The 11,583-nt window shown below is 45.7% G+C and overlaps 1 protein-coding gene across 1 annotated transcript; it reads right to left on the bottom strand.

Moving 5' to 3' along the window:
* Positions 1 to 5,353: 5,353 nt before the first annotated feature.
* LOC116908704 (serine protease 28-like) lies at positions 5,354 to 7,661 on the bottom strand. The gene is given in 7 exon segments (XM_032912037.1): positions 5,354 to 5,506; positions 5,639 to 5,802; positions 6,877 to 6,903; positions 6,906 to 7,138; positions 7,241 to 7,322; positions 7,325 to 7,417; positions 7,601 to 7,661. Coding segments are annotated over 7 exon segments (813 nt in total).
* Between the last annotated feature and the right edge of the window lie 3,922 nt (positions 7,662 to 11,583).

The raw sequence follows: 11,583 nt of genomic DNA, 5'->3' as shown, positions 1-11,583 counted from the left end.
AAATGAAAATAAATAAACCATTAGAAAGAATCTTTGGGGCTGGAGAGATGGCTCAGTGGTTAAGAGCACCGACTGCTCTTCCAGAGGTCCTGAGTTCAAATCCTAGCAACCATATGGTGGCTTACAACCATCTGTAATGGATCTGATGCCCTCTTCTGGTTTGTCTGAAGACAGCTACAGTGTTCTCATATACAAAATAAATAAAAAATCTTTTAAAAAAAAATCTTTGGGGCTGGAGAGCTCAGTTAAGAGCACTGACTGCTCTTCCGGAGATCCCGAGTTCAATTCCCAGCAACCACATGGTGGCTCAAAACATCCGTAATGGGATCCGATGCCCTCTTCTGGTGTATCTGAAGACAGCAACAGTGTATTCACATACATAGAATAAATAAATCTTTACAAATAAAAGAAAAAGAATCTTTGAAGCCAGACCTTTAGTCCCACTCAGGAGGATCTCTATGGGTTCAAAGCCAGCCCGGTCTACAGATCAAGTCCAGGACAGCCATGGCTACACAGAGAAACCCTGTCTTTAAAATAAAAACCCCAGCATCTTTGGAATCTATTAATTTAACAAGCCACTAACTTCCACCAACCCTCAACCCCAAAGCTAAGAAAATCAGAAAAAAAAATCATCAGAAAAAAAAATCATCAGAAAAGCGCTGCAACCATTTCCCTGGTTTCCTCCCACCAGTGCTTTGTTGTGGTTGTTGTTTTTGTTTTCTTCTATTTTGTTTGTCTTTGGTTTTTCAAGACAGGATTTCTCTGTGTAGCCCAAGCTTTATATTCTGTCTCCTGAAAGCAGGGTTTGAGAAAATAGCATTGAGCACAGGAGAAGGTATGGCTTATATCAGCCCCAAAACTGCTGGGAGGTTTCAAGGGTTGAGGGATTTCCAGAGGAATTTTGGTTACGAAGGAACTTGGCTGAACACTTCAGAGTTATTTGGCAGAACATCTAATCGGGGTGGAAATTGGGGTGTAGGGTGTGGAACATGTCAAATTCCCGAAAAGGGGTCAAGACCTGTTCAAATTTAAGTTTTACAGAAAATAGGAATCAATTTATTTTGACCTTGTAATAAGGTGGCTTCTGATCTTAAGGTGGAGTCAGGCTGGTTCTTCACTTCACCTTCCCGTTGGTCTTTGGATGCTCCTAATCTAACAATGATGCCAAGTCTAGGGCAGGCTTTGTCAATGTGGAAACTCTTTTGGGCAAATCTGAAGTTCTATTGAAGTATTTAGAACATCTACCTTGGGGCAGGAAAGGTTTGGAGCTCTCTTGAGCCATTGGGTTCTATCAGAGCAGTTGAAATAGAGAAACAAGGGCTTTGAGAATATTGTTTTGGGGTATCTGCCAAGGACAGCCGCAGACAGGGAATAGAAAGCGCCCAAGAGAGAGAGAGACGTGTGCTGCCATCAACATGGCTGGAAGGACAGCACCATCTACATGCTTCAACACAGAACACAGAGCCACAGAACCTGAAGCGTGCCCCGCTGGGTTTTAGTCTTGTTTTTGTCTGGTATTTCCACAGTAGGCCCCCTTTCCTCTCTTTTGGAATGTGAGAGCCTTGCAGCACAGAGAGATGAAACATTTCTCCAAGGCCACAGAGTGAGGAAGGACTTGGGATCCAGCCTGCAATCTGAGCTCTGTCTCAGCCCTGGGCTCTCTACCATAACTTTTTGGGTGTGGCATTTAGATTGTGCATCATTCTTGTCAAGCAACTAAGCTATATCCCCAATCAGAAAAGAATCTTTAAAAATTAAATAAAACTTGCACCCAGCAGTGGTGGCACAAGCCTTTAATCCCAGCACTTGGGAAGCAGAGGCAGGCAGATCTGGGTTGGAGGCCAGCAGAGTGAGTTCCAGGACAGCCAGGGATACAGAGAAACCCTGCATCAAAATAATAAAAACAAGCAAACCAACAAATAAATCTATTCCTACATCTTCTTTTTTCCTGCTATGTCTCCATGCTTGTTAAGATGTCAGATGAGGGGTTGGGTATTTAGCTCAGTGGTAGAGCGCTTGCCTACCAAGTGCAAGGCCCTGGGTTTGGTCCCCAGCTCTGAAAAAAAAGAAAAAAGAAAAAAAAAGATGTCAGATGAGCTACATGTGAATTTATTGAAAGACAAACAGTGACAGCTTGCTTAATGTGTGACTGTCCTGTGAAATTGCTTATGGTTTCACTGCATTTAGAAAGTAAATCTGAGATTCAGGGACAGGATCTCTGTAGTGTGCCTTCTATCTTCTTTGACATTTGCTAGAAAAAAAATAGAATGAGACAGAGACAGAGACAGAGAGAGAAACACACACACACACAGAAAGAGAGAAAGAGAGAGAGAGAGAGAGAGAGAGAGAGAGAGAGCGAGCTCCAGGTGAGCATAGGTTAAATAGCATAGTTCTAATCTAACCTAAGCATCCTTATAAAATCCAGTGTCTGTACATGCTTTCTCTGTCATTTGTTCTATGGAGTTTTAATGGCTGCACTTCCCTAAAACTACCTAACCTGAAGCACTTTGACCTATTAACTGGTTTTAAAATGTAACTGTGCTTGTATGTCTGGTTCTCCTCTGCAAGATAAGTATGTTTTAACTGATACAGAGTAACCAAGTTCCTATTTCTAAAGCAACAAGACAGACAGTTTTGTTTTATTTTGTTGGGGGAGGGGTCTCACAATGTAGCCTTGGCTATCTTGGGACTCACTTTGTAGACTAGGCTGGTCCCAAACTAACAGAGATCCATCTGCCTCGGCCAACTACGTTCTGGGATCAAAGGTATGCACCATACCCAGCCACAAGATGGTTTTTGGTTTCCTTTTAAGATTTTATTTCCTGGGGTTGAAGAGATGGCTCAGCGGTTAAGAGCACTGACTGCTCTTCCAGAGGTCCTGAGTTCAATTTCCAGCAACCGCATGGTGGCTCACAACCACCTGTAATGGGATCTAATGCCCTCTCCTGGTCTGTCTGAGGACAGCAACAATGTACGCATATACATAAATAAATCTTTTTTAAAAATATTTTATGGGCTGGAGAGATGGCTCAGCGGTTAAGAGCACCCGACTACTCTTCCAGAGGTCCTGAGTTCAATTCCCAGCAACCACATGGTGGCTCACAACCATCTGTAAAGAGATCCGATGCCTTCTTCTGGTGTGTCTGAGGACAGCTACAGTGTACTTATATATAATAAATGAATAAATCTTTATATTTAAAAAAATATTTTATTTCCTTTTATGAGTATGACCGTTTTGCCTGTATGGTATAGTAACTCCTGAAGACCAAAAAACAATGTCAGATCCCCTAAACTAGAGCTACCAATGGTTGTGTTAAATCCAAAGCAAGCCTCCAAGATGGCAGTGCTGGTGACAGTGTCCTAAACAAAAGGACTCTGACCCGGGAAACAGAAGGATTGCTATTGGGCAAACAAAAATCCAAACTCAGCATCCCTCAGGAATCGCAGATGGTGGGTTCTGTTTACCAGGAAAGCCACCCTTCCCTCATCCACCCTGAAGGTCAACTACCCCAGCAGGGGCATCCAGTCCCTGACTAACACAGACAGCCTGGACCGTCCAAGCCCCCACACCGACTCCCAGTCTGTTCTGGCCTGTGCCTCTCCTCCCACCACTACCTGCCCTCTTTCATTGACAAGGCTCCCGCCCCACACCCGCTGCCACCACTCCCCCAGCTGCTGAGAGGCAGCCCGGCAGTTTGATTCCCCAAATACACTTTTCTTTGTACTCAGGGAGTGGTCCAGTTTGGTGGTTTCACTGTGCCCTTATGCAAAATTGTGATCTACAAGTATTAGCATTCAAGCCAGCGTCCTCCAGAAGAGAAGCCAGTGCTCTAAACCACTGAGCCATCCCCACAGCCCCTACACAATGTTCTTAAAGAAGTTGTTTAGTGCTCTGTTGTAAATTTAAGACAAGAGTGGATGTTCCTTTCAAATAAGTTATGTTGTGTTTTCTTTTTAAAAAAAAAACTCATTTATTCATTTTATGTATATGAGTGCACTGTCGCCGTCTTCAGACACATCAGAAGAGGGCATCAGATCCCATTACAGATGGTCGTGAGCCACCATGTGGTTGCTGGAATTGAACTCAGGACCTCTGGAAGAGCAGTCAGTGCCCTTAACCGCTGAACCATCTCTCCAGTCCATGTTGTGTTTTCTAATGTCTTTGTTTCAGACTTTTAGCTATTGGGGAAATGTTTTAAAGTCGAGATCTATTTAAGGCTTACCTGTGGTGAAGTCTTTAAGTGCTTTGTAAGCAGCCATTATCGGATGACTTTTAGTACCTTTAATGCCCTATGTATCTGACTAGAAACATATTTAGCTATTTCTAAACTTTATATTTTATGCAAATTTTCCAATGCTGTTGCTCAAGGAGAGATGCTGAAGCAGGTCAGAACCAGCCAGAGCCATGGGCACAGGAGACTGGAGCATGCCTTGCTTCCCTTAGAAAGTAAGTTCAGGACCTGGAAAGATGGCTCAGTGGTTAAGAGCACTGTCTGCTCTTCCAGAGGTCCTGAGTTCAATTCCCAGCAACCACATGGTGGCTCACAACCATCTGTAATGAGATCTGGTGCCCTCGTCTGGCCTGCAGGTATACATGCAGGCAGAACACTGTATACATAATAAATAAATAAATCTTTAAAAAAACAAAAAACCAAAAAAAACTCCTTGATACCTGTCACTTACATTCCCCACCCCCACCAATGACTCAGGCTAACCAGGACAGATCTTTCCTAGCCGTCATGGGACAGTGACAGACTACCAGACGGCTAATCAGCACTGTCTTTAGAGACTGTTGTTCAGACACAAGGGGGAAAGTTGTTAGAACTAAAATCAAGCCACACGGGTCTTGGCAATGCTTGCCTGTAACCCCAGCACTTGGAAGCTAAAACAGGAGGTTGTAAGTTTGAAGCCAAGCCTAGGCTTCATGAAAAGACGCTGTCTCAAATCAATGAGATGGAGTTAGTTGCTAGTGGGAGCCTTTCCAAAAGTAACTAAAAGCCAAGACGTTATGAAATATGCATTTTGCTTACTATGTCTCATAGATATGTCCCAAGACTGAGGTGCTAAAACCAAAAGCAGAGAATTATAGCTGGCCTTGGAGACTCTGAGTCCACCCGTTCCATAGCCATGCCCACGCCTCAAAGACCACTCCAACCACCTTCATTTTCTGTCAGCTTATTGAGACAAATACAGTCACACAGCAGCCCAACCCCACACTGGGGTTTCCTGGGCATTCTTGTCAGCATGGAAAGACAGACCAGGGAGGAAGGCAGGGCAAGGAAGGGTCCAGAAAGGAAAGAACAGAAGAGTCGAGAAGCTGTCTCCGATAATGAGCATCAGCCCGTAGACATGTCTACTGGATGTGCTGAGGGATCCAGGTTAAGGAGCTCCGGACTCTCGAGAAGACTGATGGCAAGTCATTGCTGCAATCTATCCCCTTGCTGACCACACCCGCCTGTATCCACTTGTTGCTCTTCCAGCAGACCAAGGGACCCCCAGAGTCACCCTGCAGAAAGAGGGGCAGTCTTATCAGAGGCAAAGCATTAGGAAACTCCCAAGTCCAGCCTCCCTTGAAGGTGGGGGGGGGCGGTATCTACAGCAGGAGTGGGAAGGTCACATATGGGCTCCGGTGACTCACAAAACAGAGGCCTCGGCCTAAGGTGCCAACACATAGCACATCCTCAAAGATGACCTCATTTTTGCATTGGTCAGGTATTTTCTTCCTATAGGCCTGCTTACAGGTCTTGTTATCCTGAATTGGGATCTTCACCTCATAGAGTTGATAGGGAGGCAGCAGAGGCACTAGAGGAGGAGTGGAGGAGTCAGGAAGAAGCAGGGGTGAGAAGCATGTCCCCAACAGATTCACTTCATGCCAGTCACACAGGCCCTAACCTCACTGCTTTGGCCTGGAGCAAATCAGAAACCCCATTTCCCCATACGTCCTAGATGGGACCATGGTCTGAAGCTATCTTTACAGACATAGCCTTCCATGTTAAATGAGTTTAGAGTCTTTAAAAGGGGTTAGAGAGCCCCTCCAAATTCACGCCCACCTAGGACTTCAGAATGTGACTTCATTTAAAGATAAATTACTTATGTGTGTTAGTATGTTAAACATTAGATCATTCTGAGGCAGGCACAGGGACAGAGGCTTATAACCCTAATCCTTAAGGCTGAGGCAGGAGGTTCAAGGCAGCCACCTCCACCCAAGTGAGCTTATCTTGGATTTGGGATGGGCTCTAACTCCCATTGTAAGAGTTCTTTTAAGAGACAGAAGAGAGCACAGAGGGGACAGCCACGTGGAAACACAGTAGAGACTAGTGACAGCTACAAGTGATGGTATGTGGGGCTGGAGAAACTGCAGGGACAAGGACCATGTCCAGGAGCCTGTGCTGGAAATGTGGCCGCAGACACTCAGAGAAGAGCACTCACGGGCATTGCTTGTACCCTGGGTCTATGGCTGCATGGTGCACGGCTATGACGTATACAAGAAATAGCTCTGTGTGCACCTGGAGTCTGTGGTTCCCCAGAGGTCCCAGATCACAGGAAGAAATGATGCTCCTCTAAGTGGGTATCCCATCCCTCCAGTATGGGGATAGAGCCAAAAAAAATCAGCAGGACCTTCAAACCAGGGCAACCAGGACGGTTCTGCCTTGGCTACTTGCTGTCCGTGAGATCCGAAAATGGCCCCTGACTTTTGTGAGCATTTCATTGGGGGCCAAGAAGCCTGCCCAACGGGCCAGTGTACCATCTGAGTCAGAGGAGAGCCTTGCTTCTCCCCATGTGTTTCCATGCTGCTAGCTAGCCCTCGGGAAGGAAAATGGAAGGAGAGACTGGCAATGTCCCCTCGTCTCTCCTTTCCACCACAGCTAGGCGTACCATTTTGGAGACGGTTGCCCCAGCCAGCCAACACTGGTCAGTCGAGTTGAAGGTTGAGCTGTCTTTTGGTAGAGAGACTGAGCTGACATGTGTGGATGTGAGCAGGAGGGCAGTTAACTGCACCAGGGCCACATCAAACCTCTCATTAAACTGGTTCTCGTCAGGGCGGAAGATGATCCTACGGACATTCAGAAGTTCCTGTTCCTTGTAGAGGAATACTTCCCCCACCTGGACCCGGTATAAGGCTGGGTCGGCATCCTGGCTGTGGGAGGACACACCCTGGGTGTCCCAGAGGCAGCTGGTTGGGGGTAGTGTACATTCTACACCCAGCAGATGCTTCCCCCAACCCCCAGTGGTGTCTCACCTTTGGATGTGGTGGGTAGCAGTCAAAATCCATTGAGGATGAATGGAGCCCCCACAGATGTGCACCCAGGAGCTTGCCTTTAATTGTAGATTCTCAGGCTGACCTGCCATGGCCACCTCCCCAGAGGGGTACGGTGATCCCCCACAATGCCCACTGGCTTGCTTCTGAAGACAGATACTAAAAGCATTGAGGACACGTCAGAGAACAAGGGCCAACCTCCTGTTACCCCAACCCTGGACCAGATGTTGACACCCAGTGCTCAGGTAAGCCCTAAGAGTGAGACAGCTGGGGAATGGGGGTGGAGGGAGGCAGGATAGAGTTCCTGATGCAAAGCGCTAACTGAGGTGAGCCAGGATTCACCAGAGGCCATGAACACAGAGCTTTCCAGGCAGGAGAGAGCCAAGAGCAACAGCCAGAACATCTGTAGGGGGAGGGGTTCTGGGAAGTGCAGGGCCTCAGCCACTACAAGTGCCAAGCACTACAGCTCATCTCACTGGGGTGTCCCCCCTCCCAACACCTCTCTATTCTCCCGAAAAAAAAAAAACTGGGCTTGGTGGAGTTTTCCTAAAGCCAAACAACACTCAAAATATGGACCTCTGTATCTCCCTGCTCTGGGCCCAGAGTGCTCCTGACAGGGACTCACAAGCCACCTGAGTCCCATGCCCAGCCCAGCACTTCTCAGTCAGGGAAGACCTCTGACAGCATCTGTGAGCATTTCTGTTTTGGAGCCTGTGAAGACACTGATGGCGCGCGCGCACACACACACACACACACACACACACACACACACACACACACACACACACACACACTAGGCAGAGGTCAGGGGTACTGCCAAACTCTAGGGCTCTCCCACTTCACATATCCAGTGTCCCCTTAAAATAATCCCACAAACACCCATCTTGTGGCCAACACAAGGATGCCAGAGTAGCTTCTAGACCTCAGCTGAGAAGTTGTCAGTAAGGCTCCCTGCAGTGTCCCTACTGTCCACATAGGAGGATCAGGATACCCACGGTCCCCTCCATAGGGACTGTCAGAGGTGGCACAGAGCCAAACTGGGGACTCACCTTGGCTCCAGAAATACCAGGTTCTCTCCATGAGAACCACTCACAAGGTGTTTGTGAGACACCCCCCCCCCCTAAACAGGTAGTTGTGTCCAGATCATCTTTGGCACAGTTCTTTTGGAGACTCGGTGACAGAGTATATCTTGGGTGGGAGCAAGACAGACGATTCTTACAACCCTGGGCAAAAGGAAGGGTTTATATGCTAAACTAGACAAAGGTGACCCACAGCTACCTGGAGTGAAGCCTGGCTTTTCCAAACATCATTAGCATGTCCAACGTCAGCAAAAAGACAACCAGAGCATCAGAACCTGGCAGGAAATGCATAGATGACTATCTTTTTTTTTTAAAGATTTATTTATATTTATTATATAAGTACACTGTAGGTGTCTTCACAGGGCATCAGATCTCATTACAGATGACTGTGAGCCACCATGTGGTTGCTGGGATTTGAACTCAGGACCTTTGGAAGAGCAGTCAGTGCTCTTAACCACTGAGCCATCTCTCCAGCCTGACTATCTTAATGGCTTTGGTTTCACTGTAGCCTTGGTACCTGTGTCAGGGTCACCAACCTGACAAGGTGGAAGTGAAGGCCAACGTGGACCTGGTCAGGGGAGCTAGGTGTCCTTTTACATGGTAGAACATGGTCTTTTGAACAAATCTTCATCAGATTATCTGTGGCTGATCACAAGATGCTATCTCTATAATCAGTTGTTATCTGTTGACAATCCCTCAGAGAAGAGGGAGTAGAGACCGTCTCTGGATCCCTGCCTGGGAGCCGATCATTCTGGGGCTGAAGACGTAGCTGCGATTGTCAAAGAGAGAGCAGCACCACTGAAGTAAAGTTTCCCATGATTCCTTGGGACAATTGGACCGTGCTTCCTCAGGATCAGCACACAGAAGCTGTTGAGGGGGAGCAGGCTCCACGGTGAGCTGCTTAAACTTGGCAGGGTTGTAAGCATCGTTCTGGTGGTACTGGTTTTGAGGGCATGAAAAATCCAAGACAAGATCATGGAGGGCAACTGAGGCTTGATAGCTTGTGGCAGGGTCAAATCCCTGCAAAGATGTGCTGAGAAGACCCTGAGGGGCAGCACAGGCTCCTCCATGGACTGAAGATACTCTCACACCTGAGAGGCTTTGGAGGCTTTTGGAGTAGGACCTATCTTATGTCCTACTAAGAGATGAGACTTTGGGGTTGGGGATTTAGCTCAGTGGTAGCACTTCTTTTGCACTCTTGCCTAAATTGGGTGGCTGTAGGCGCATGTGGGGCAGAATGGGTGTTCCTTCAGTCTCTGTTTTAATCTTTGGGGAAGTATTCAGTCCCCAGATCTCGAAAAAACTAGGTAAAAAAAAAAAAAGAGACGAGACTTTGGAGACATGGAAAGTTATGGCTTAAAATGACGTATTTACACAGAAAAACACACATGGTATGCACTCATTGAAAAGTGGCTATTAGCCCAAATGCTCAAATTACTCTAGATGCACAGAACACATAAAACTCCAACTGATTTCCAGAATGATGACCAAAATGGAGGAGGTTCCTTTTCTCCGCATCCTCGAATGCTTCACTTTTTGATCTTAGCCATTCTCAGGGGGAAATCTCAGAATACCCTTTAAGGGAACATTTCTTTAGGTAACAGGGGAGGCAAAGTTTAGAACAAATATAAGGCTGAAGGAATGCCCATTCCGTTTTTCCCAATCCACAGTGCCTACCCACATGTAGTTTATGCCCATTTGTCGATTCTTGATCATATACAAAGCCATTGGTGTTTTGTTCAGCCACCAAGATAGCTAGTTTTTCTTCTATTAGTTTGATGGATGAAGGTCAAAAAGATCCACTTGGACTTAAGCTGTACAGGAAAAGCATGGATATAGCATCTCTCCCTCCAGAACTAGACACAAAATGCTTTTTTCCATTGAATGGTTTTGGCTCCTTTGTCAAAAATCAAGTGACCATAGGTGTGTGGGTTCATTTCTGGGTCTTCAATTCCTAGGGGAGTGAATGGTCTATCTGCTGTACCAATACCAAACCACTGAACTGAGTTCAATAGGATTCCCCTGAAGTCCTTTTATTGTTGAGGATAGTTTAGATCCTGGGTTTTTTTGTTAAATGAATTTTAAAATTGGACTGGAATTGGCTTTTTGATGGGGATTGTATCAATCTGTAGATAAGCTTTTGGACCCCTATATTAATCCTGCAATCCAAGCAACCAGAGGTCTTCCAGGGACTTGTTGTAAAATCCACTTGCTTGTTACCTAAAGACTATACATGGACTGACCCTGGGCTCCAACCTCTTAGGTATTTGAGTTAATTTTATACCTGCAAAGTTGTTTATCAGAATATCCTAGTAAGAGGGATCACCAGTGGAATTTTTGGATCCATCCCTTAGCCCTTTTTGTTGTCCTGATTGCTCTGACTGAACCCCCAGTGAATAAGTAGGGAGAGGTGGGCATTGTTGGGGGGATTGCTTCAAGTGGTTAGCCACTGGTTTTGCTGTAATGGGTTTAGGATGAGGATTCCTATTATTCTTTCAGAACTTTTATCATGAAGGTGTTGAATTTTTTGTCACCCATAGAGAAGGGGTTTGTTTATATAATGGATGTTGAGGTTTTCCAGATATTAAACCATCCTGTTAAGGGGGACTTGATCATAGTTGATTGTTTGATGTGTGCTGGAAACTGGAAAGGGAATAACAGGTCTGAAATTCTCTTTCTTTGTAAATAATACCCAAGTTAATGCTCCATCTGTTCAAGATGGAGAGAAAAAAAATAGGACCTGGGCTCTGGAGAATTGTGGAGTTATGGTTGTTTAACGGTTTTGTTCCTGATCTAACTTCGGTACCTGGTATCTGTCTAGGAAATTGTCCATTTCCTGCAGATTTTCAAGTTTTGTTGAATATAAATGAAGAGATGATTTTGATTTCCTCTGAATCGTGTTATGACTCCTTTTCATAAATTTGGACAGCATGTGTCCTCTCGTTAGTCTGGCTAAGGGTTTATCTATCTTGTTGATTTTTCTCAAAGAACCAACTTTGGTTCTGACTTTCCCTTTTTGTCTCAGATTTCAGGAGTTTGATTGTTCACTAGAGCTTTTAGGTGTGCTGTCAAGCTGTCACTGTCGTTTCTTTTCTGCAGGCACTGGGAGTCCCCATAAGTTTGTGTTCATTTTCATTAAATTCTAAAAAGTTTTTTAATTTCTTTCTTTATTTCTTCCTTGACCTGACATTGTTCAGTTTCCACGTATGTGGGCATTCTTTTATTGCTATTGAAGACCAGCCAGCT

Source organism: Rattus rattus, chromosome 9 (assembly GCF_011064425.1).
Source record: "Rattus rattus isolate New Zealand chromosome 9, Rrattus_CSIRO_v1, whole genome shotgun sequence".
NCBI classification, from domain to species: Eukaryota; Metazoa; Chordata; class Mammalia; order Rodentia; family Muridae; genus Rattus; species Rattus rattus.
This window is presented reverse-complemented; position numbering and strand designations above follow the sequence as displayed.